The sequence below is a fragment of the Oncorhynchus keta genome, chromosome 29 (assembly GCF_023373465.1).
Source record: "Oncorhynchus keta strain PuntledgeMale-10-30-2019 chromosome 29, Oket_V2, whole genome shotgun sequence".
Taxonomy (NCBI): domain Eukaryota; kingdom Metazoa; phylum Chordata; class Actinopteri; order Salmoniformes; family Salmonidae; genus Oncorhynchus; species Oncorhynchus keta.
The window spans coordinates 7,257,805-7,282,154 of NC_068449.1; the positions used below are offsets into that span (position 1 = coordinate 7,257,805).

Consider the following 24,350-nt stretch of genomic DNA (forward strand, 5'->3'; position numbering starts at 1 on the left):
TGAAAGATGATTGCCATTGCCAGCTAGATAGCTAGCTAAATTGATTTCCTAGCAACACAGATTTTAAGATTAATAATAAGACAATATTTTAAACGTTTGTAAGAAAATCATAAAATCTTAAGATATTGTTGAGGAATTGCATTTATGAACTATCCTATAAACTTAGTGTTTAGCTTCTTAAGTTTTTGCATAAGACGTGTTTTGTGAATCTGGGCCCAGATGGCGATATCCTTCTTCTTGGTTCTGTAAAAGGGAAGGAAGGTGGGTGGAAGAAGTTCCCCTGGAAGAGCCTTATCCTTGTAACAATTGGAGAAGATCCTTAAAAGAACACTGTGGGTGACTCAATTCAGACTCAATTCAGAACTTATTGTGAAAGGAGGAAGTAATGTATGTCTTACCATCTCCATAGTTTGGTTTCTGCTATATGGGCAGATCCCATACAGAAATACAATATATAAAATAAACCATGTATGTGATGTTCCATATTAAAATGTGAAGTATTTAAAGATGTATTTCACTTTGAGAATTGTGAATTTTCACAGATTTGAAAGATGACATATTTCAGTTTTATCTATATTGAAATGTAAAATCCAAACCCTAAAAAAATCCTACTATAATTGTTAAAACATTTTAAACAGCAGAAAGAACTCATGCTCATTAAATAAATTAACATGGATGTACCGGTATATCAAATTATGGTATGGTCTTTGTTTCTTTATAAGGACCATGATCATCTTAATTATGTTGCTCTTGTGGATCATTCAATATGCAATGAAACAAATCCTTTCAAATCCTCTCCAAATATAAAGTATCCAAATGTCTACTACTCTCAACTACTCCCATCAAATAGTTTAGTCAAAAACAATTGCAAACACTGATCCAGGCAAATAAGGGCACCATGGCACCAGTACATTCTTTCTCAACACAGTATAACGATACTGAATTCTATTGCCATTTTAAAGCATAGTTCCTGTAAAAAACTATTTGTTTTCTCACTTTCAATAAGAATCATTTGACAGCCTGGAGAAACCAATCTCTTTTCTTTAACTCCTAATGAGATGTGTGAAACATCTCCCAGGATTGTCCTGCTAAGTACCCGCCACTCACACCTGTGTTTCATCAGCACTGAAACAGTTAACACCTCTACACCTGTCCTATCAGGCACCTGTCTCCGGAGCCCTCGGCCAATCAGGCGCGAGTGAGGGAAGCTACCTGTCAGCATGAAATAAATGTGGGGAGCTGGTGAGGACAGGATTCAAAACAGGCTCACTCTCTCTGCTAAGACAGACAACACCCACACCCACTAGAGGAGTCTTTACCCAGAGGAACCTAAACTCTGCTGTCTTGGAAAGGAGTCATGACCAAAGAGATTGAGTAAGTTGACAACTTCTTTACATGGTTCTCTGAGGACATGCTATGTTTTAAAGGGTTTAAAGGGGGGTGTTCTGGGGCTAGAATGTGTTCCTTAAGGGAAATGAGTTTGGACTTGTCTTGTGGTGTATACCTGCTAAGGTAAAATGCAACCAATTGTATTAGACAGTCTTAATATTTTATTGCCGCATTCATGTGCTATCGGAAACTCGGAACCTCCGGATTAAAATGTAAGTAAGTTATTTGCGTAGAGCTTCCTATTGATTGTTTCTCCTAGCGGGAAACTCCGGATCACCTTTTGTTTTCTACGACTACTGCATGAACGTGACATAAGTGCATCTTTTGGTTGGATTGATGTAAGGCTCTTTTGGCTGTAGCTGCTTTTGGTTCTGCAACAGTCTACCTTTTATTTTCTGCTGAGGGCCAGAATAGATTATGATGCAAGTGCTGACTTGTCCATTCATCATCTTCTGTTGAACAGTAAGAGTTACCTTCACTTCCCGAGAGAGAGGGGAGGAGAAATTCAGGGCCCCTCTTCTCTACCTCTGTTTCTCTATGTTGTGCAATGAGACCATCATGTGAAAGGTGTGTGTTTTTACTAAAAGTATATTTCGTGGAGAACCTGATACACACACACACACACACACACACACACACACACACACACACACACACACACACACACACACACACACACACACACACACACACACACACACACACACACACACACACACACACACACACACACACACACACACACACACACTTTCGATGTCCCCCTGCAATGTTGTATATTTATAGGGACTCGTGGTTTAAACTGGCCTGTCATAGGCAGTGTTGACACTAACCTAAGGGGTACAACACACAATGGGGGAGAGGGAAACTGGTACCCGCCTCCTGAATGTCTTGGAGAATGCGTTGAATTACATAATGTAGTGGTGAAACTCGAGACAGAGATTCTCTATTGTAACATTTGTATTGAGCAGTATTTAGAGAAAGGCCCTTACGTAAAAAGATTGCAGTCAGAGAACAGTATAACTGTAGTTTGCAGCAAATAATGCGTCTCCCCCCAAAAAACTTTTTTTTTTCAAAAAACTTTTTTTTCAAAACTTTTTTTTAATGCAATAATTTTGCAGTATAACTGCAGTACAATGCAGTTATACTGCAATTACTGCGTCCAAAATACCACAGTCGATTGCAGTTACTGCACTTTTACTGCAGTTTCAAAACGGCACCTTTTTTTTTTGTAAGGGGAAAAGTAGCTAATGGAATGTTGTGGTGTTAATGTACACTGAGGCAGGTGAGTGTCTGTAGAGGGGAGAGACAGGTGTATCTTACAACAGGTGTCTGTTATCAGTCTTTGCAGTGGTGGGCTGTAGTTTTGAGAGAAGGCATTTTTTAGTAAACAATTGTATAGCAATCTTAAGAGGTATGGAAGGACAGGGATAATACAACATTATTTTCTGCTAATACGCCCTTATTGTGATTCTCTCACTCCTGGTCAAACACCGTAGGATGTCAATGCCTGAAGTCTTCCTTTTGTTGTCAGCACATTATGTGGTAGCGCATAGGTAAACCTTCTCTGTTTGCACACTGGCCACTCCAGGTCAACTTACAGGAAGCTTACTCCATCCTCAGTAGCCAGGAAATCCCCCCCCCCAAAAAAAACAAATCCCAATTTTCTTTCTGTTTATCCTAAGGAGTTACTGATCCTTCCCCTAAATCCCATGTTTTGTGTCTGGATTGTTGGCTACCCAGAGCCTTCCAGACAGCTGACAGCTCGGATCCTAACCTTTGTACTTAAGAAGTCACTACGACCCTATGGCCCCCTGGAGGGAAAAGGCTTATAACAAAAATGTTATTTCTTTTCATTAAAAAAACAAAAAACATAATACCGTTCTGAGGTAACTGATAATGTGATTGAGTTCTAGTGAACGTAATTATTTTGAGGTTATTATACAAGGCATACTTGTGTGTGGGTGAGCTCTTGGCCCCTTGTATGTTGAACTTCTCTGGCATCTACTGTACGCAGTGAGCAGCAAATATCTTATTAAGATCTGTGGTTTTGCAATCGAAACCGTCCTCCTAGCCCAGGGGCAAGTATGTGCAGTGCTTAAGGTTGTTATTAGCATGCAGACACTCACAGCATTAAGTCTTGCATTTCTAAAGTTAACATACGCATAGGCAGAGGCAGTTCCCATAGCCAAAACATGCCCAAAAAATGTCATTTAATTTACAAAGTCAAGTGCTACCTCCTTCACTCTAATGTATTATTCAGAATGTGAAGCCTTTTTTTAAAAATCATGTGACTTTATTAATGTTTCTCCTGGTCTGTGTGCTGCAGGACTCTGGGATTGGTCCTTCAGAACGAGAGTTTCAACTACCAGTGTTACAGTAACCTCATCATGGACTCCTGGGCCTACACAGACAGCCTACTCACCTACGACCAGTGCAAGGTAGTGTGTGTGTGTGTTATACCACCCGTTTAAGTTGTCTCCTTTGTATGTGTTGTACAGAAACAGCTCACTGTTGTCTCTCATGTTCACAGACACCAAAAGAACAGAAAATGGTTGCATGCAGCCGAGGCAGCAGTATGTACAAGCCAGAGAGGTAAGATTGATATCTGGAAAATATATGGCAAATAGAAATCCAAAATGGATGACGTTGAGAGACAGATGGGAGGGGTTGAATGGAGCTGAAGGGTAGGAATGGATGACGTTGAGAGACAGATGGGAGGGGTTGAATGGAGCTGAAGGGTAGGAATGGATGACGTTGAGAGACAGATGGGAGGGGTTGAATGGAGCTGAAGGGTAGGAATGGATGATGTTGAGAGACAGATGAGAGGGGTTGAATGGAGCTGAAGGGTGAGAATGGATGATGTTGAGAGACAGATGGGAGGGGTTGAATGGAGCTGAAGGGTAGGAATGGATGATGTTGAGAGACAGATGGGAGGGGTTGAATGGAGCTGAAGGGTGAGAATGGATGATGTTGAGAGACAGATGGGAGGGGTTGAATGGAGCTGAAGGGTAGGAATGGATGATGTTGAGAGACAGATGGGAGGGGTTGAATGGAGCTGAAGGGTGAGAATGGATGATGTTGAGAGACAAATGGGAGGGGTTGAATGGAGCTGAAGGGTGGGAATGGATGATGTTGAGAGACAGATGGGAGGGGTTGAATGGAGCTGAAGGGTGAGAATGGATGATGTTGAGAGACAGATGGGAGGGGTTGAATGGAGCTGAAGGGTGAGAATGGATGATGTTGAGAGACAGATGGGAGGGGTTGAATGGAGCTGAAGGTTGAGAATGGATGATGTTGAGAGACAGATGGGAGGGGTTGAATGGAGCTGAAGGTTGAGAATGGATGATGTTGAGAGACAGATGGGAGAGGTTGAATGGAGCTGAAGGTTGAGAATGGATGATGTTGAGAGACAAATGGGAGGGGTTGAATGGAGCTGAAGGTTGAGAATGGATGATGTTGAGAGACAGATGGGAGGGGTTGAATGGAGCTGAAGGGACTAATAGCAAGACAAAACATGTAGAACACACGGGGTCTGTAAAATGTTCAGACCTTTTGTGAAATAGCACAGTTACAAATAGAATGGATGGACATCAGAAATAGAGGAAGGACTAAGAACAAACAAGAGGGAACTATTGTAAAGTAGACTGTGAATGTAAAATGTGTATTAAGATGTAGAAATTGAAGGTAAAAGCAGAAGTGTTTATTAGTTTACTCCAATTGGGGGATCGGCGGAAGGGTTTGCGGGGAATAATAATAAAGGTATATTCTTTAAAAAAAAGTATGTATGTCTATATAGGTATGTGTATGTATATATGTGTATATGTATGCATGTGTGTATGTATATGAATATATATATTTACCCCAAAAATATATGGGGGATTGGAAATGATGCAGACAATTACATTGATGGAAACAATATTCTTTCCGTAATATTTAGCTGATCCACCCCTCTAAAAAAAAAAAAGAAGATATCTAAGCAATTGTTCACACTACCAAGAGTATGGACTTGATTGAGCGATCAGGTTAAAGGCCAAGATAATTTCACCTGTCAATCAAACCGTAGAGGCAGACACTAAAGGGGTATGGGGAAGATCGGATGGTAAAGGGATTTTTAAAGTGGAACCCGGGTGTTATTGGGAGTTCGTATGTCATGGAGTCAAGCTGCAGAAAAAGGGCAAGGCTTTGGCAAGGTCAGAGTTGGGTGAGCTTGTGGCTAATCCCCCTGTCAAACAGAACCCCAAGGGATTATGGGCTGTGGTACTCCTCCTCTTGCCACCCCTGAACAACACTGTCTCTGACTCACAAAGGAGGAGAAGCAGCCCCAGCTCTCCCTCTCTCTCACCCTCTCTTTTGTCTGGGTTGAAAAATGGCCGTCGGTGGCCGCACTGTTGTCCCGTCAAACACGGCAGTCAGTCCCTTTCGACAAAGCTCAAATATAGAAAGAGGGGAAGAAATATTGGGATTAGGCGGTAAACAGTTCCCACCCAGCTTTCTTTAGTTCACTTTCAGTAGCACTGTGTGCTCAGTGGACTCTGAGAACTACACTGGCTTTATTCATTCTTATTGACTTTAACACATTTTATGTCGGGAACTGTGTGTATGTGTGCTGCTGTACAGGCTACTGTTTAAAAGAGCTGGATTTTTTTTGAAGGAAGGGCAGTTCCATTGACAATCAGTGTTTCTCAGAAGAGTTTTGTTTATCAAACATCTCCATTATTTAATTGAGTGTCAATCAAAGGAGTGGCTAGTTGGGTTGGTATTGTATCTAAACACCCCCCCCAACCCAGGACACTGAGTGGCTCCTCCCCCGAGCTGGTCTCCCTGGAGACGCCTACCAACATCATCAACGTTTCTTCCAGCCACCCCCAGGAGGCGCTGGACCTCAACAGCAAGCTGTCGTCCCTCTGCCCTCCCTCTGTCCCTCAAAACTCCAGCGCCGACACCTACGACAAGCAGGCCATCAACAACATGTTTGACTCCCTGCTCTCCCAGAAGTGGCCCACAGAGACAGCCTTCCCCGAGGCCACCACTGAGGTAAGCTTACTGTTCTAACCAAAGCAGCCATCTTGTTTATTTGTACATTTTAATCTCTGGCAGCTTCTCCCCTTCTAGTTTTCCTCTCTCTCTCTTTCTTTTTCACATTCCATCTCCTCATTACTTTTTTCTTGTGTTCCTCTGAAGCAGGCTCTACCCTACAGTGATCCCTTTACCAAGCAGCCCAGTCCAGTGTATTCTGACTCCTACACCAACTCCCCTCCAGAGAGATACAGGTAGTTATGTGCCCTGGGAATCAAATCAAATTAGAACACCTGTGCTGAGCTACGCCCAAGTATCGAAAATGCTAATTTGATAAGGCTAAAGGTAATGAATATCATCGAGCTGTGTATAACTCGCAAAGCAATGGCAGTAATATTCAAATGGCTAAACATAATGCTGACCGTTAACATTCTGTCTCCAGGAATGATTTCCAGTTCGTTTTGGGAGCCCCTCAAGCCACCCAGCACAAGTCGTCCCAGCTGCCCATGGTTTACCTCAACAAGGGCCAGTTCTACCCTATTTCCCTACAGGGGGTGGACAGCCCGTCCTCCAACAAAGTCAAGGTGAGTCGAGCTTTGATGACATCACCCAAGAGGACAGTTCCTCTCACCAGAGGATGTTCTATTTGACACAACACCAGTAAAAGTATGTTCCTTCAAAACCCCCCTCTCCTCACCATTGTTGACTGTCATGGTAGACGGAGCAGGGTGGGAACGTTGTTCTCTCTTCTTGTGATGAGTGATTTTGCTTTTGGAGTTACGCCAGGCTCAGTGTTCGGGGCCAACACATATTTCGTCTGGCGGGGCCAAACCCAATGCGTGTCAGCCAGTTAGTCAGGCCGAGAGGGAGAACAGGGGGAGGAGCTAAAGGTCTGCGTGACAGCCCTCTCTCTTTTCTCTGGTGAAAAGAGAAAACACAAGCCTTTGCGAATGAAACGTGCCCAGTAGTTTGCCTTTCTCGGAGTTGGCGATGCACACAACCTACACAAAATGTACCTTGTCTGATGGCTCCTCTCTCTCTCTATCTTTCTCCAGACGGTGGTCATGGCGGTGTTTGAGAATGATAAGAGTGCAGAGATCCAGCTGAGGTGCTGGAATCACTGGCACGCAAGACAGCCGACCGTTAAGCAGAGGGTCATTGACATCGGTATACAACCTTTACCATGTACACATAAACACATGCATAGGATCAGCAACAGGAATTTGCCTTAGCTCTACATTTAAAACAACACATGTCAATGACTGCAAGGTTTTTATTAGTAGTTGTTGATTCTTTTCGTAAGCCTGTATCTACTCAGAACAGAAAACCACAATCTGGTTTCTTTCATAAGCCTGGATCTTGTCAGAGCAGATAACCACTTTATTTTCCTTATATCAATATCTTTCTATCTGTCTTCTAGCTGACTACAAAGAGGTGTTCAGTGGCATCAGCCATGTGGAAGAGGTGGCCTTCAATGCTCTGTCTTTCATTTGGAACCCCAACGAGGAAGGGAAGGTAAGCGCAGCCAGGAAACTGGAAAAACACACTCTGACACACACACACGCTGACACACACACACACACACACACACGCACACACACGCACACATGTTGATACACACACGCTGACACACAAACAACGCTGACACACACGCACACACACGCACACATGCTGATACACACGCACACACACGCACACATGCTGATACACACACACACACACACACACACACACACACACACACACTGACACACACACACACACTGACACACACACTGACACACACACACGCACACACACACACACACTGACACACACAGACAGATAAAGTCACAGTGTTAGGAACAGCCCTATTATTTATCTAGCCACGCTATCCGTTGAGCTGAAATGGGGCGATGAGGGAGCGCTGTGGGTTGGGAGGGGAGGAATCCCTGGCATGCGGCCGCCCCGGGGCGCCTGTCACCACAAGGCAAGAGCGACACGTCGAGAGCGCTTACTGCAATCTGCTCACGCCCATAGGGGTGAGGCAGTGAAACTCCCTGCAGGTGGAGAGAGGGAGAGGGAGAACGGAGAGAGGGAGAACGGAGAGAGGGAGGGGGAGAGGGAGAAAGGAAAGGACAGGTTGGAAGGAATGAGAGAGTAAAGCTCATTTCAACACTGAAGGCACCTGTTGTCACAACCCAGTGATATACTAATTAATCTCATTTTACCCAGAACAAGTCTGTTAAAATCAGGGCCTGTTATATCCTGGAACCTTACCAAGACACAGCCGTAGTGGAAACATTCAAAGCTTTTCTGTTACACTGAACGTCCATCCGTTTTAGAGAGTTGCCAAGCCAAAACGGTATCATCACAACACGTGTCCATAGATTCCTAGTTTTTCATTTGTTCTTTTTCTGTCTCCACACTTCTTCCTGATCAGAGATGTGTCTATGCTTGTCACTCAATCTTTTTTATTTTCTCTCAGTCACACCTCATTGGTGAAAGGGCAGCCAGCCGCCCACACTCACGCGACCTCTCTTTGTCACTTCTCGTTATATGACGTTGAATAGAACATTAGTGAAGCAATTGCGAATTGCGTAAATGGTTTAATGATTTTTCAAGGTTCTCAATACCACTCAAGGACCTTTATTTTTTAATATTTTTTTTTAAAGGGCACCATAACAGTTCTAGAAAGTTCTCACATTAAAAAAAAAATGATCAGGATCTCTATTAGCGACAGCTGGTCTTACTGGGGTCCGACACATAACGGACAAAATACATTAACATGTAGTTTGCGTGTGTATCAGTCGGTTACACATACATGTCAGTACACGCACACAAAAAGTAGGTAACATAGGGGAGAGGTGTTGTGCCCGTGATGTGTAATCTTTATTAGTTTCTTTGAAACCAGTATTAATACTGTACGTTTCCTTGTCTGATATCATGTTTACGCCTATTCTCCTCTCTCCAGGTGTACATTGGCATTAACTCTCTGAGTACAGACTTCTCCTCTCAGAAGGGGGTGAAGGGGCTTCCTCTCAACCTCCAGATCGACACCTATGATTTCAGCACCGGCACCAACCGCCTCATCCACAGAGCTGCTGTCCAGGTCAAAATCTTCTGTGATAAGGTCAGTAAAGATCTCTATCTCAAATGTCATTTTTTCTAAGGGCTTATAGATGTGTAATGTGCAGTGCATTCGGAAAGTATTCAGACCCCTTTACCTGTTTCCACTTTGTTACGTACATACATTTTTTTCCTCAACATTCTACACACAATACCCCATAATGAAAAAGCGGAAAAAGGTTTCTAGAAATGTTTGCAAATATATTTTAAAAAACATACCTTATTTACATAAATATTCAGACCCTTTTTTATGAGACTGGAAATTGAGCTCAGGTGCATCTTGTTTCCATTGATCATCATTGAGATGTTTCTACTACGTCTCTGCAATACTCCATCAATCAGGGCTTTATAGTATGGTGGCCTGACGGAAGCCACTCCTCAGTAAAAGGCACATGACAGCCCGCTTGGAGTTTGTCAAAAGGCACCGTCTGGCCACTCTCAGACCGTGAGAGTCCTTTAGGTGATTCTCTGGTTTGATGAAACCAAGATTGAACTCTTTGGCCTGAATGACGAGCATCACATCAAGAGGAAACCTGGCACCATCCCTATGGTGAAACATGGTGGTGGCAGCATCATGCTGTGGGGATGTTTTTCTGTGGCAGGGACTGGGAGACTAGTCAGGATCAAGGGAAAGATGAATGGAGCAAAGTACAGAGAGATCCTTGATGAAAAACTGCTCAGGACCTCAGACTGGGATGAAGGTTCACCTTCCAACAGGACAATAACCCTAAGCACACAGCCAAGACAACGCAGGAGTGGCTTCGGGACAAGTCTCTGAGTGGCCCACCCAGAGGCCGGACTTGAAAAACCCAATCGAACATCTCTGGAGAGACCTGAAAATGGCTGTGATCGCTGCCAAAGGTGCTTCAACAAAGTACTGAGTAAATAGCCTGAATACTTATGTAAATGTGATATTTCAGTTTTTTTAAAGCATTTGCAAAAATGTCTAAACTTTATGGGGCATTGTGTGTAGATTGATGAGGAAAACTAAATAATTAATTTTAAAATAAGGCTATTACATAACAAAATGTGGAAAAAGTCAAGGGGTCTGAATGCTTTCCGAATGCACTGTATGCTTTACAATATATATTTAGTGGCATCCCCCAAGGTTTGGTACTAAGTCCTATACAGTTACTGTATCTCTAGTTTATGACCTAAAGCTGTGCAGGTGACGAAAACAGATTTAATCTCAGAGATGTCTGGTTCATAAGTTGAACCTATGTCTGACAGACCTAGTCATTGATCCCATTGTTGGCTTGAAATCTGATAGTTGTCGTCAAATGCCCCTATGGCCATGTATAATCTTTTCAATCTATCCACCTTTCGGGATGTGTCATCCGTTGCCACTAGCTGTTTTGACACAGTGGAGTGATAATGTGTCGGGCCGCTCATTGACACACAAGCCAAACGAACTGGTTTAGCAGCTGGTGAATGAGTGTTCCGTCATCACTGTTGTCCCTCTAACCCGCTGTATCTCAATGTGATGAGGTGGAGCGGTGTGACCGGACTACATTGCTAGTCAGGCTAGGTCAACCATGACATAAAATCGGATGTATTATTTTATTGCTGCTTCTTCTCTAATAAACACATTGTTGTATGGCTGACTGGTTAGCAAAATGAGGAATCAAATTGTCAGAGAAGAGTTGTGACCATGTGTGTCTGGGTCTTTCTCCTCAGGGTGCAGAGAGGAAGATGAGGGATGAGGACAGGAAGAGGAGCAAGAGGAGGGGCAAAACTGTCATCGACTCCAAAAGTAAGACTTCTTCAGACACTGTCTTATTAGAAAAATAATCACAAGCGACATCCGCACACAAACACTAACCCAATGACAGATGTAAACCCCAGGAGACATCTAACGGTGTCAAACATGCTGTCTATGACGGCCATGTGCATGCGCCCACGCGCGCCATTGTGCACATGTTGATGTTGTTCATCCACACCAGATGCGATCAGGACACGCAGGATGAAATATCATACATCCTGCATTCTCAGTCTGTGATTGTCATTTAAGACCCCATGCGTTTCTAACCAAATTGGCATTTTTTGATTTATCCCCACTTGTATGAAGTGTTAGAATTCAGTACCTGTTCTACCTTTTTTAAAGAGGATAATTCAGACTCACAAGCATTACAATGTCATAGAGACAGTCTCCCAGACTCAGGTAAACCCTACTCATAGACTAAAAAGCACCCGGGGAAAACAAGCCCTTTAGGTCTTCATTTAACAGGCGATTCTATAATGCTCACTCTAACCCAGTGTTCTCCTCTCCCTCCTCAGCCATCAAGTCAGTGGTGTCCAGCTCCATGGGAAGTGACAGCACCTTCTTCAAAACCCTGGAGGACCACGTCACCAACCCCGTCCTCTTCATCCCAGAGATGCACCTCTCCAACATGCAGCGCTGTGGCCTGGTAGGTCTCCCTCCTCCCTCATCTACTCCACCCTTCTTTATCTTTCTTTGGGATTGAGGGATCTTGGAGTTCACCACCACAACAGTGAGTTGAGTCATGTTCCCTGCTATCCCGGGACTGTAGCTCAAGGCTCTGGCACACACAAGGGGGAGGGGGAGGGGGATGGTGTGGGAAAATAAGTTTGTGGGAAAAGTGGGTTGGGATAAGGGAGAGTATCAGGGAAAGTGAGGAGAGGCAGATGCCAAGCTCAGACAAACTAATTGGTGGGCTATTCAGATTCCTCGACTCAACTCAAGTCTAGTGTGACTGGCACACGGGATAACCTGCAGGAACCTACACAAAGAGACACACACACGCTCACCTGGCAGACACACACGCTCACCTGGCAGACACACCACTCACCTGGCAGACACACACACACCTGGCAGACACACTCACACACACCTGGCAGACACACATACATCTGGCAGACACTCACACACACACACACACCACCTGGCAGACACACGCTCACCTGGCAGACACACGCTCACCTGGCAGACACACACTCACCTGACAGACACACATGCACCTGGCAGACACACTCACATCTGACAGACACACTCACACACACCTGGCAGACACACTCACACACACCTGGCAGACACACATACATCTGGCAGACACTCACACACCTGGCAGACACACTCACACACCTGGAGACACACTCACACACCTGGAGACACACTCACACACCTGGCAGACACACTCACGCCTGGCAGACTCACTCACACACACCTGGCAGACACACACACCTGGCAGACACACTTACACCTGGCAGACACACTCACATACACCTGGCAGACACACTCACACACACCTGGCAGACACACTCACACACACCTGGCAGACACACACACACACCTGGCAGATACACACACACACCTGGCAGACACACTCACACACACCTGGCAGACACACTCACACACACCTGGCAGACACACTCACACACACCTGGCACACACACTCACACACACCTGGCAGACACACTCACACACACCTGGCAGACAGACTCACACACACCTGGCAGACACACTCACACACACCTGGCAGACACACATACACCTGGCAGACACACACACACACCTGGCAGACACACACACACACCTGGCAGACACACTCACCGAGCCCCCCACTTTTCAGTGTTGTTGACACAAGCCAGTGGAGGTGGTAAGGGCTCCTGTTCTGACAGGCATTTAGTTCCCACAGTCTGGGCTTTGGGGAGTGGGGAGGGGGAGTGTGTGTGTGTGTGTGTGTGTGTGTGTGTGTGTGTGTGTGTGCTCAGTCTTCTACCAAGTGTTAATGCTCCCATACTTACTTGACAGTACAGACATTTTCACTGCTTTAAGAGAGGAAGCTAGGGAGAGATGTTCCCTAATTTAGGATAAAGGTGAAGGGGGTCATTTGCTTTTCTGAGCTGTGAGGGTAGGATGATTTACAACTTAGCTGAGTCCCATAAATCATTCCATCTGTCAAAGAAAATATGTCTTAGAAAATCCCAGTTTCTTAAGAGGGGAGAGAACCGAAAAATCCCCAAACAAATTAACGTTATCTCGATAAAAAAATTGTCTGAAAATGTTCTGTCTTATATACAATACAAAATGTGACTCGCTGACAGGTTGTGAAACATTGATATTATTTTATTTCACCTTTATTTAACCAGGTAGGCCAGTTAAGAACACCTTTATTTAACCAGGTAGGCCAGTTAAGAACACCTTTATTTAACCAGGTAGGCCAGTTAAGAACAAGTTCTCATTTACAACTGCGACCTGGCCAAGATAAAGCAAAGCAGTGCGACAAAAAAACAACAACACAGAGTTACGTCTCTGATAGTTTAGATAGACAGACTTCTGGTCTGGAACCTTTTATCTCTCTGCATCTGCATCCCTTCAGGGTCATGGGAGACCTCATTAGCAGTGATAATAACATTCCTATGTATGACTGTTCCAGCCATAAAATGGCTGGGATGGGAAATTAAGCAATCAAATTCTATAGAGGAACTGTCCCTAATGATTGTTCTCTGTGTAGGCACCTCCCACAACGCTGGAAGAGGTTGAAAGGACCTCTCTGAAGAGACTTTACCCTGATCGAGTGGACCAGAGCAGTGGAAGCCCACCACCAAGCAAGCAGGCCAGATTGGAGGAGCAACAGAAAGGTAAATAGAAAAGTTACATTCTTGAATTGAAATGAAAGTGGCCCAAACCCAAAGCAAATATACAGACAGCGCTACTGTGTTCCCGGTGTGGTAAACGGCCTATGCTGTTGTCCCATGGATGGATTATTTTGGCAAAAGGAGAAATGCTCACTAACAGGGGTGTAAACAAATCTGTGCACAAAATTTGAGAGAAAGAAGCTTTTTGTGCAAATTGAACATTTCTGGGATCTTTTATTTCAGCTCATTTTTTAAAATGTATTTCACCTTTATTTAACCAGGTAGGCTAGTTGAGAACACCTTTATTTAACCAGGTAGGCCAGTTGAGAACACCTTTATTTAACCAGGTAGGCTAGTTGAGAACAAGTTCTCATTTGCAACTGCGACCTGGCCAAGATAAAGCATAGCAATTTGACACATACAACAACACAGAGTTACACATGGAATAAACAAAACATACAATCAATTATACAGTAGAACAAAAGAAAACAAAAAGTCTATATACAGTGAGTGCAAATGAGGTAAGTTAAGGAAATAAATAGGCCATGGTGGCGAAGTAATTACAATATAGCAATTAAACACTGGAATGGTAGATCGGCAGAAGATGAATGTGCAGGTAGAGATACTGGGGTGCAAAGGAGCAAAATAAATAAATAAATACAGTATGGGGATGAGGTAGGTAGATAGATGGGCTATTTACAGATAGGCTAAGTACAGGTGCAGTGATCTGTAAACTGCTCTGACAGCTGGTGCTTAAAACTAGTGAGGGAGATGTGAGTCTCCAGCTTCAGAGATTTCTGAAATTCGTTCCAGTCATGGTTAGCAGAGAACTGGAAGGAAAGACGACCAAAGTATGAATTGGCTTTGGGGGTGACCAGTGAGATATACCAGCTGGTGCGCGTGCTACGAGTGGGTGCTGCTATGGTGACCAGTGAGCTGAGATAAGGCGGGGCTTTACCTAGCAGAGACTTGTAGATAACCTGTAGCCAGTGGGTTTGGCGATGAGTATGAAGCGAGGTCTCATGAAACACGAGACCAACACTTTACATGTTGTGTTTATATTTTTGTTCAGTATAAAAATGTGGTTGTCCATGGTTCTGATTTGTGTGTGTGCGTATGCCATACAGTACACGTTTTTATTTTATTTTTGTTGTCCTGGGCTAACTGGTTAAAATGCTTGCTCGCTAGCCTAACTTCCTTTCATTGGCAATGATGACCACACTAGTTAACATTAGCCTACTACATCTAGCTACATGTTGAACTTCCATCCTCTCAGGTCAGGGGCAAAATGTATGAATTTATAGTTAAATCGGAATGGCTGTTATATTCATTGGTCAGTATGGAGAATTAAGTCAAACCAAAAGTCCAAGTCCCTATCTCCATCCATGGCTAACTTAGGAAAGGGGACAATTTTAGCTAGCTAGCTAGCCACTGGAGGACAAAAACACAACGAGATGCAACAATTCAAGTTCTCAGTCAGTGACATTTGCTTTTTTGATGCAATGGACTGGCATGAAGCCAAATCCAAAATGGCTTCACTTGAAAAACTTTTTTGTTTGTTTGCCAGGACCATTCACAGTTGAGCTCACTCAGTTCAGCTCAACGCTGATTAGCTATTATTTCATAGGGAGGTCAAATGTTCACTGGGTTCCTTGCATTCAATGCTACGGGCGGGAAGAATATCATACTCTTTTTGACCAGAAAGCATCATGATGGGCTATACATACAGACACAGAGGGGCGCTGTTTCGCTCACTTGGATGCTTTCTCCGGTGAGAAACATTCAGCCTCTAGCAAATTGAAGGAAAATTATGAAACACAGAGAGAAGAAAGATACATTATTCAATGTAAACATTTTGTTTTTTTACAATTTTGGGAGGGAATCCTGGCTTCCTTTGGCTTCAATGAATACACGGCACTGTTCTGTTGTCCTGTTTTCTCCTGGTCTGGTAAACAAGCTGACGTATTCTGTTGTCCTGTTTTGCAGTACTATTGTACGTGAGAACAGAGTCCGAGGAGGTGTTCGATGCTCTCATGCTCAACACCCCAACTCTGAAAGGCCTGAGACAAGCGGTAAGCAGTACAGTCTTAATACTTGTTCCTTACCCAACTTCGTCGTCGTCCAAGCATCTCATCGTTCAAGCATGAGAGAATATTGTACAGTTGACGGTGATACTAATCTTTCCTTTGTTCCTTTCTCAGATTTCTGAAAAGTATGGCATGCAAGAGGACTCCATTGGGAAAATATACAAGAAATGCAAAAGAGGGTAAATTACTTTCTGAGGCCTTTTCTTTTTACATCAAGGAGGAACAAGTGTTAGCATTAGCTATTCTATATCATTAGCAATGCTATTCCCAAGTAGCATTAGCAAGTTACAGTAAATTGAAGGGAAATGTATTGGATTTGATTAAGTAGATGCACAGCAGGATATACTACTTACCGTAAAACATTCATTAATAGCCCAAGTTCTTATTTGCTTAAATCACTGAACACAACAGGCACTTGTTAGAGACAGGATCTTATTTGCTTAAATCACTGAACACAACAGGCACTTGTTAGAGACAGGATCTTATTAATTGTTTAATTCCAGCATTCACTTCCAGCATTTTAATACATTTCTTAATTTCCTGCACAAATGTGTTATCATTTACACATTGCTTCACATGTCTCTATTTAAAAAATAAAAAAAATTTAAAAAAAAATATATATATATATATAATAATTATCCTATTTGACTGGGAATTTTCGGCAGTTCTTACTTTAGCCACCAGATGGGCAATGGGACGATGGCTAGCAGTTCTCAGCTGTTAGCAGCCAATGGCTAGCAGTTTCTTACTTCCGATAAAAATGGATGAGACTTTTTTTTTGGACTCATCACTGAATTATCTAATGTGACATATCAAACATTAAACCTCACACACAATTCATGGTGATTCATAGTATCCTCATAAACAATTACATTTATACCCAGCGTTTATGTGAAGCGCACGTTTATTTGCTGAAATGTGTGCCATGTGTGTGCCATGTGTGTGCCATGTGTGTGCCATGTGTGTGCCATGTGTGTGCCATTGCCCCGGCTATTAAAAAGGGACAGGTGGCTATTTTTTTTGTTGTTTAATTTTGTACAACTTTTTAATTTAGTGGATGAGCTTCAATATTGCAGATGTATTCTGGGTTCTATCAAACTAATTGTTAGCTTAGTTTCTAATCCCCCTATTTAAAAATGTTCACCCAACACTACCACCCCTCCCCTGAATGGAGTAACCTAACGGACAGTCTTCTTCTGCCACCATTTTCAATCTCATATACAGAACACTCTTAACCCAAACCCTCAGGATGTCCACAGACTAACCCATCTTTCCCAGTACACTACCGTTTCACTATTTCCTTTTGCAACACATCCTTCTACTTTCTACCAACCAAAGTTGACAGACTGGCTAGGTGAGCTAACTAGCTCTATGTCGGCTGGAATGTGATAATCTTCCAATAGAGAGAAAGAAACAGGACGGAAAGATGGCTAAGTCAGGTGATTGTTTTACTTGACAATATTTATGTTTCTCTAATCTGATCTACCCTTCCCCGTAGCTACACCAGGAAGTGTTTTGGTCTATTTCGTTGAGTGAAAAGAGGTAGCTACTCTGATAAACAAGGGTTTTGATTGAGGCGGAGGGAGCCACCTTATTGTGCAAACATGTGGTTGCGAGGTGGATGCAATTGAATGGGACGAACCTTTGAGGAAGAGCTGGTATCCCTATTGTCAACATGTGAACCATGAAATGAAATAATGGCGTCCATTGTGTGTTCAATGCTTGAGCCATAGTCTTTCAAAGGGATATATTTATATACTATTCTGATTTTCCAGTAAACGTAAAGTCCTTCGATGTATAGGTGACAACATTTCCCTCAGCTTGAGACATACCCCTAGTAGTAAAGTAGGCCTGTAGTCTTCACACCAGAATCCATGTCAATGAACGGGTGTGACGCTAACATGTTGCGAGGCAGTCATTTGTTGAAGCTGACTTGACGGAGAAGATTAGAGGGTGACTGTCACCCTGAATGCCATGTGGTTCTTCTGTCACTCCGCCCTGCTGTGTGCTGACATTACATGGAGAACCCAACAGGTTCTGTAACATTCTCGTTCTGCTTATAGTCTTCAATCAGTCCCTTCCCTCCGGGTAGCGTGAGCAGACAGATCGCTTGATTAGCAACAAAGCTTTACTTACCGTAAAGCCAGGTTGCCATCTGGGAAAAGGAATCTGGCCTGATTAATTGTTTGCAGTGTTGAGGGAATTGGAGGCCTCTCACTCTTTTGTTTCATGACTAAAAAATGTCTCAGCCAGACAGCAGCAAAGAGGTCATTTACATAACATGTAGCCTGTTATATAAAGGTGTGGTACAAGACATTAATCTGTTCTTTGTCTGTTGTCTTTCAGGATTTTCGTCAATATGGATGACAACATCATTGAACACTACAGCAACCACTCAGCGTTCCTCATAGAGATCTCTGAAGTCATGAGCAGTCAGTTCCAGGTCACTCTCATGGAGTTATGAAGAGAGGGCAGACATTATATTTGAAATGTTCGGGCCACCAAATGGCAAGGTCTGCCCAATCAAACTGCCTGCCGATTTCCACCCTTTATTAAGCACTGCCCTGCGAGAGACTCTATTGGCCGAGCCAACAGGACAAAGACAGACCAGCCTCTCTACCATTGAACCGACTTCAGACCGAACGCTTTATAGTGATGCCAGTCACTGACTTTGTAAATACCATTTAACCCCATTCTGACTTTTTTTTTTTACTGTGGTATATATTTTATAACAGAGCGATTATGATTAATTATGACTATGCTGTAAATATTTTATGTAAATAGAAATGAATGACATATGAGTTGTCTCTTTTGAGGTGACACACAGCGATACCATGACCCACTTTTCAGAAATTTCCACAAGCTACATATTTCAATTTCAGTAGACATATCGTGAATGTTGTCAACTTTTTCAGACTGCCATTCTTGCTGCTTGTCATGTGCTTATCGCTTCTTCCAAGAGATCTCAAGTAATGGGAATGCTGCCGTTGTTTAATTGCTTTAGTTTTTTGTTTTGTTACCATATTATTTCTCAGACCATTATGTTTGCTATATAATGGTACTACCAATAGGATAATGCTTTAGCCTGAATTGTCCAACAAACACCCTAGAATTGTCCAACAAAGTACTTTTTTTAAGAACCAAAGTCACACATTTCCCACTTCACGGGTATTGCCTTCACAAAAACCTCAGTGGCCTTCTATAGTAGAAGACTGTACACATTTCTAGGTTGTATTGTGTCACCACATAATTCTTCCCCCAAGCCACTGTGCTAGAACCACTATGTTCCAGATCAACCCCTTGCAAAATCTTTCAGTTGAGTTTTTTTGTGAAGGTGTTTAGATTTCTCTTTGTATGTTTTTTTGCAACATTTCAATGCTGTATCTAATATCCCTGTAATATATCTTATGATTTTACCATAGCGATTCTTTTTGTATTGACTCTCGTTTCCAAGAAAATTAAACATACACTAAAAAAAAATGTGTACATGTTTCTTTCAATGGTTTTAGTAGGATATAGTTTAAAGATGACCTATAGATCATCCACTTCAACTGAAATCTTACCCTGGACGCGGGCCTCTTACCAAGAAAATGTATGCAAATAGTTCAATTTATACTCCTCGTTTGCGCCATTGAGTATATTAGAACACCGCCCAGGGAATTTAAACAGGCCTTTAGCACAGACACTGAATACATGTTATTGTGTGTCTCGTCATGTCTGCTGGTCTCATGACAAACATTTTTATTATTTTAACAATAAGGTCATGTATTTCTATCATCTTGTGCGTGTGTCAGTGTGTGGGTGTGTGTGCATGAGTGGGTGTGTGTTTCAGTGTGTGGGTGTGTGTGCATGAGTGGGTGTGTGTTTCAGTGTGTGGGTGTGTGTATGCATGAGTGGGTGGGGGGACAACAATCAGGCCCAGGCCCAGAGCACAAAGCCAGTCAAATTGACCTGTCATTGTGGGTGTGTGTTTCAGTGTGTGTGTTTCAGTGTGTGGGTGTGTGTGTCATTGTGTGTGTGTGTGTGTGTGTGTGTGTGTGTGTGTGTGTGTGTGTGTGTGTGTGTGTGTGGGTGTGTGTGTGTGTGGGTGTGTGTGTGTGTGTTCAGTGTGTGGGTGTGTGTGTGTGTATGCATGAGTGGGTGTGTGTTTCAGTGTGTGTGTGTGTGTGTGTGTGTGTGTGTGTGTGTGTGTGTGTGTGTGTGTGTGTATGCATGAGTGGGTGTGTGTTTCAGTGTGTGGGTGTGTGTGTGTGTGTGTATGCATGAGTGGGTGTGTGTTTCAGTGTGTGGGTGTGTGTGTCAGTGTGTGGGTGTGTGTATGCATGAGTGGGTGTGTGTTTCAGTGTGTGGGTGTGTGTTTCAGTGTGTGGGTGTGTTTCAGTGTGTGGGTGTGTGTTTCAGTGTGTGGGTGTGTGTGTCAGTGTGTGGGTGTGTGTTTCAGTGTGTGGGTGTGTGTGTATGCATGAGTGGGTGTGTGTTTCAGTGTGTGGGTGTGTGTGTCAGTGTGTGGGTATGCATGAGTGGGTGTGTGTTTCAGTGTGTGGGTGTGTGTGTCAGTGTGTGGGTGTGTGTGTATGCATGAGTGGGTGTGTGTTTCAGTGTGTGGGTGTGTGTGTCAGCGCGTGTGTCATATAAAAAATAAAACCAGGCCAGCATCCTGGATGCTGTTGAAGTTGAGACGGGTGTTTTGCCGGGACTATTTAATGAAGCTGCCAGTTGAGGACTTGTGAGGCATCAGTTTCTCAAATTAGACATTCTAAGGTACTTGTCCTCATGCTCAGTTGTACACCCACTCCTTTTTATATTCTGGTTAGAGCCAGTTTGCGCTGTTCTGTGAAGGGAGTAGTACACAGCGTTGTACGAGATCTTCAGTTTCTTGGATATTTCTCACATGGAATAACCTTCATTTCTCAGAACAAGAATTAGACGGATTAGTTTCAGAAGAAAGTTCCGTTTTTCTAGCCATTTTGAGCCTGCAATCGAACCCATAAATGCTTTTGTTCCAGCAGTTTTCTGCTGTGCTAACATAATTGAAAAGGGTTTTCTAATGATCAATTAGCCTTTCAAAGTGATAAACTTGGATTAGCTAACACAACGTGCCATTGGAACACAGGAGTGATGGTTGCTGTTAAATGGGCCTCTGAACGCCTATGTAGATATTCCATAAACAATCTGCCATTTCCAGCTACAACAGTCATTTACAACATTATCAATGTCTACACTGTATTTCTGATCAATTTGATGTTATTTTAATGGACAAAAAAAATGTGTTTTTCTTTCAAAAACAAGGACATTTTTAAGTGACCCCAAACTTTTGTATGGTAGTATATATATAATCTGTTGAATACGCAAGATTGAAAACTATATGTACAGCAATAATTAAATAGGATGGCTTTGACTAGAATACAGTATATACATATGAAATGTGTAAAACAGTATGTAACCATTATTAAAGTGTTCTATTATTAAAGTGACCAGTGTTCCATGAAAGTACATAGGACAGAAGCCTTTAAGGGGCAGGGTTGAGTATCCTGCTGGTAGCCGGCTAGTGACATTAACTAAAGTTACACACACACACACACACACACACACAGAGACAGAGAGAGACAGAGAGAGACAGAGAGAGACAGAGAGAGACAGAGAGAGACAGAGACAGAGACAGAGACAGAGACAGAGAGAGAGAGAGAGAGAGAGAGAGAGAGAGAATTTACAGTTAACTATAGTATACATACTGCAGTAAAAGAAAACTGTAGTATATACAGTACTATAATAGTTAATGTGGTGTTTTTGTGGATTGCAGTATACAGTAATATTCAGTGTAGTTTTAAATATAGAGTTTTCGTTTAATTATCTTTGACATAGAAGTGTAGACTTTCTCCTTCAGTAAACCTCCTGGAGAAATGCTTGTAAGAGTGCATTTTTCACAGCCTGTACATAGGTAGGACTGGGGTCTGAACAGATACAGTAGTTCAGAGCTTCTGTTCGTTTCTACAGTGTAACCTGTAGGGAACACAATATGGTCTATACTTGGCATGTACAGTAGGTTTCTCACTTATGGGTGGCACAGATTGAGATATGGGGAAGGAAATGGGCAAAAGCATTGTTTTGCAGACATTTCTGTAGTATTTACTAGTGTTTGTGGATAATACTGTCGTATTTACTGTAGTGTTCTACAGTATACTATAGTAAGTACTACACATGGAGAGATTCTACAGTATACTACAACATACTATAGATTTCTATAGTAAACTGTAGTATTTTTTCATGTGGGTGCTTCCAGAGTGGACACATCTGATATGGCAAGCAGCACACTTATGTACAGTGCCTTGCGAAAGTATTCGGCCCCCTTGAACTTTGCGACCTTTTGCCACATTTCAGGCTTCAAACATAAAGATATAAAACTGTATTTTTTTGTGAAGAATCAACAACAAGTGGGACACAATCATGAAGTGGAACGGCATTTATTGGATATTTCAAACTTTTTTAACAAATCAAAAACTGAGAGATTGGGTGTGCATAATTACTCAGCCCCCTTAAGTTAATACTTTGTAACGCCACCTTTTGCTGCAATTACAGCTGTAAGTCGCTTGGGGTATGTCTCTATCAGTTTTGCACATCGAGAGACTGAAATTTTTTCCCATTCCTCCTTGCAAAACAGCTCGAGCTCAGTGAGGTTGGATGGAGAGCATTTGTGAACAGCAGTTTTCAGTTCATTCCACAGATTCTCGATTGGATTCAGGTCTGGACTTTGACTTGGCCATTCTAACACCTGGATATGTTTATTTTTGAACCATTCCATTGTAGATTTTGCTTTATGTTTTGGATCATTGTCTTGTTGGAAGACAAATCTCCATCCCAGTCTCAGGTCTTTTGCAGACTCCATCAGGTTTTCTTCCAGAATGGTCCTGTATTTGGCTCCATCCATCTTCCCATCAATTTTAACCATCCTCCCTGTCCCTGCTGAAGAAAAGCAGGCCCAAACCATGATGCTTCCACCACCATGTTTGACAGTGGGGATGGTGTGTTCAGGGTGATGAGCTGTGTTGCTTTTACGCCAAACATAACGTTTTGCATTGTTGCCAAAAAGTTCAATTTTGGTTTCATCTGACCAGAGCACCTTCTTTCACATGTTTGGTGTGTCTCCCAGATGGCTTGTGGCAAACTTTAAACAACACTTTTTATGGATATCTTTAAGAAATGGCTTTCTTCTTGCAACTTTTCCATAAAGGCCAGATTTGTGCAATATACGACTCATTGTTGTCCTATGGACAGAGTCTCCCACCTCAGCTGTAGATCTCAGCAGTTCATCCAGAGTGATCATGGGCCTCTTGGCTGCATCTCTGATCAGTCTTTTGATAGTTGCTATGACAACTCCTGTATCTTGTGTAGAATTTGTCCTGCAGCTTTTAGTGTCTTCATTTACACAGGCAGCCCAACTCTGATCTGATTGGACGAAAGACCAATTAATGGCAAAAGATCAGAATTGGGCTGCCTGTGTAAATACAGCCTGAGAGACAGCAGTGTATCTGCTCCTTCGTACTTGATCATCTCTGGGGATCCATGAAGATGAGCATGCCAAAAGAAAGAGGAAAAATGTATATATATTTTTTTATTTTACCTTTATTTAACTAGGCAAGTCAGTTAAGAACAAATTCTTATTTTCAATGATGGCCTAGGAACAGTGGGTTAACTGCCTGTTCAGGGGCAGAACGACAGATTTTGTACCTTGTCAGCTCGGGGGTTTGAACTTGCAACCTTCCGGTTCCTAGTCCAACACTCTAACCACTAGGCTACCCTGACTTGATTCAAAATGAGTAATTCATACAATTTCAGGTGAAAATGTCAGTTTCCAATCCAATCCTGACACGGTGAAAATGTCACCGTTTCCAATCCAATCCTGACACAGTGAAAATGTCACAGTTTCCAATCCAATCCTGACACAGTGAAAATGTCACAGTTTCCAATCCAATCCTGACACGGTGAAAATGTCACCGTTTCCAATCCAATCCTGACACAGTGAAAATGTCACAGTTTCCAATCCAATCCTGACACAGTGAAAATGTCACAGTTTCCAATCCAATCCTGACACAGTGAAAATGTCACAGTTTCCAATCCAATCCTGACACAGTGAAAATGTCACAGTTTCCA

At 42.8% G+C, this 24,350-nt stretch overlaps 1 protein-coding gene and 1 long non-coding RNA gene across 3 annotated transcripts; one reads left to right on the forward strand and one right to left on the reverse strand.

Moving 5' to 3' along the window:
- The first annotated feature begins 1,247 nt into the window (after nt 1–1,247).
- LOC118362263 (grainyhead-like protein 3 homolog) lies at nt 1,248–19,757 on the forward strand. Of its 2 annotated transcripts, none has more exons than XM_035742464.2 (15): nt 1,248–1,374; nt 3,719–3,830; nt 3,923–3,984; nt 6,180–6,426; nt 6,574–6,662; nt 6,851–6,992; nt 7,464–7,575; nt 7,829–7,923; nt 9,362–9,520; nt 11,194–11,269; nt 11,794–11,924; nt 13,992–14,118; nt 16,102–16,187; nt 16,317–16,381; nt 18,549–19,757. In XM_035742464.2, the coding sequence occupies exons 1-15, from the start codon at nt 1,358–1,360 to the stop codon at nt 18,664–18,666; spliced, it is 1,638 nt and encodes a 545-aa protein (XP_035598357.1). In that variant the 5' UTR covers nt 1,248–1,357; the 3' UTR covers nt 18,667–19,757. The 2 variants fall into 2 exon arrangements, with proteins under 2 accessions (XP_035598357.1, XP_035598358.1); XM_035742465.2 differs by having other exon boundaries at nt 6,577–6,662; nt 18,549–19,751.
- Nucleotides 12,101–13,978, reverse strand: LOC127913564 (uncharacterized). Its single transcript, XR_008086048.1, has 3 exons — nt 12,458–13,978; nt 12,407–12,419; nt 12,101–12,285 (listed from the first exon to the last, which is right to left on the reverse strand). It is a non-coding gene; the product is annotated as an uncharacterized LOC127913564 (long non-coding RNA).
- Nucleotides 19,758–24,350: the final 4,593 nt, after the last annotated feature.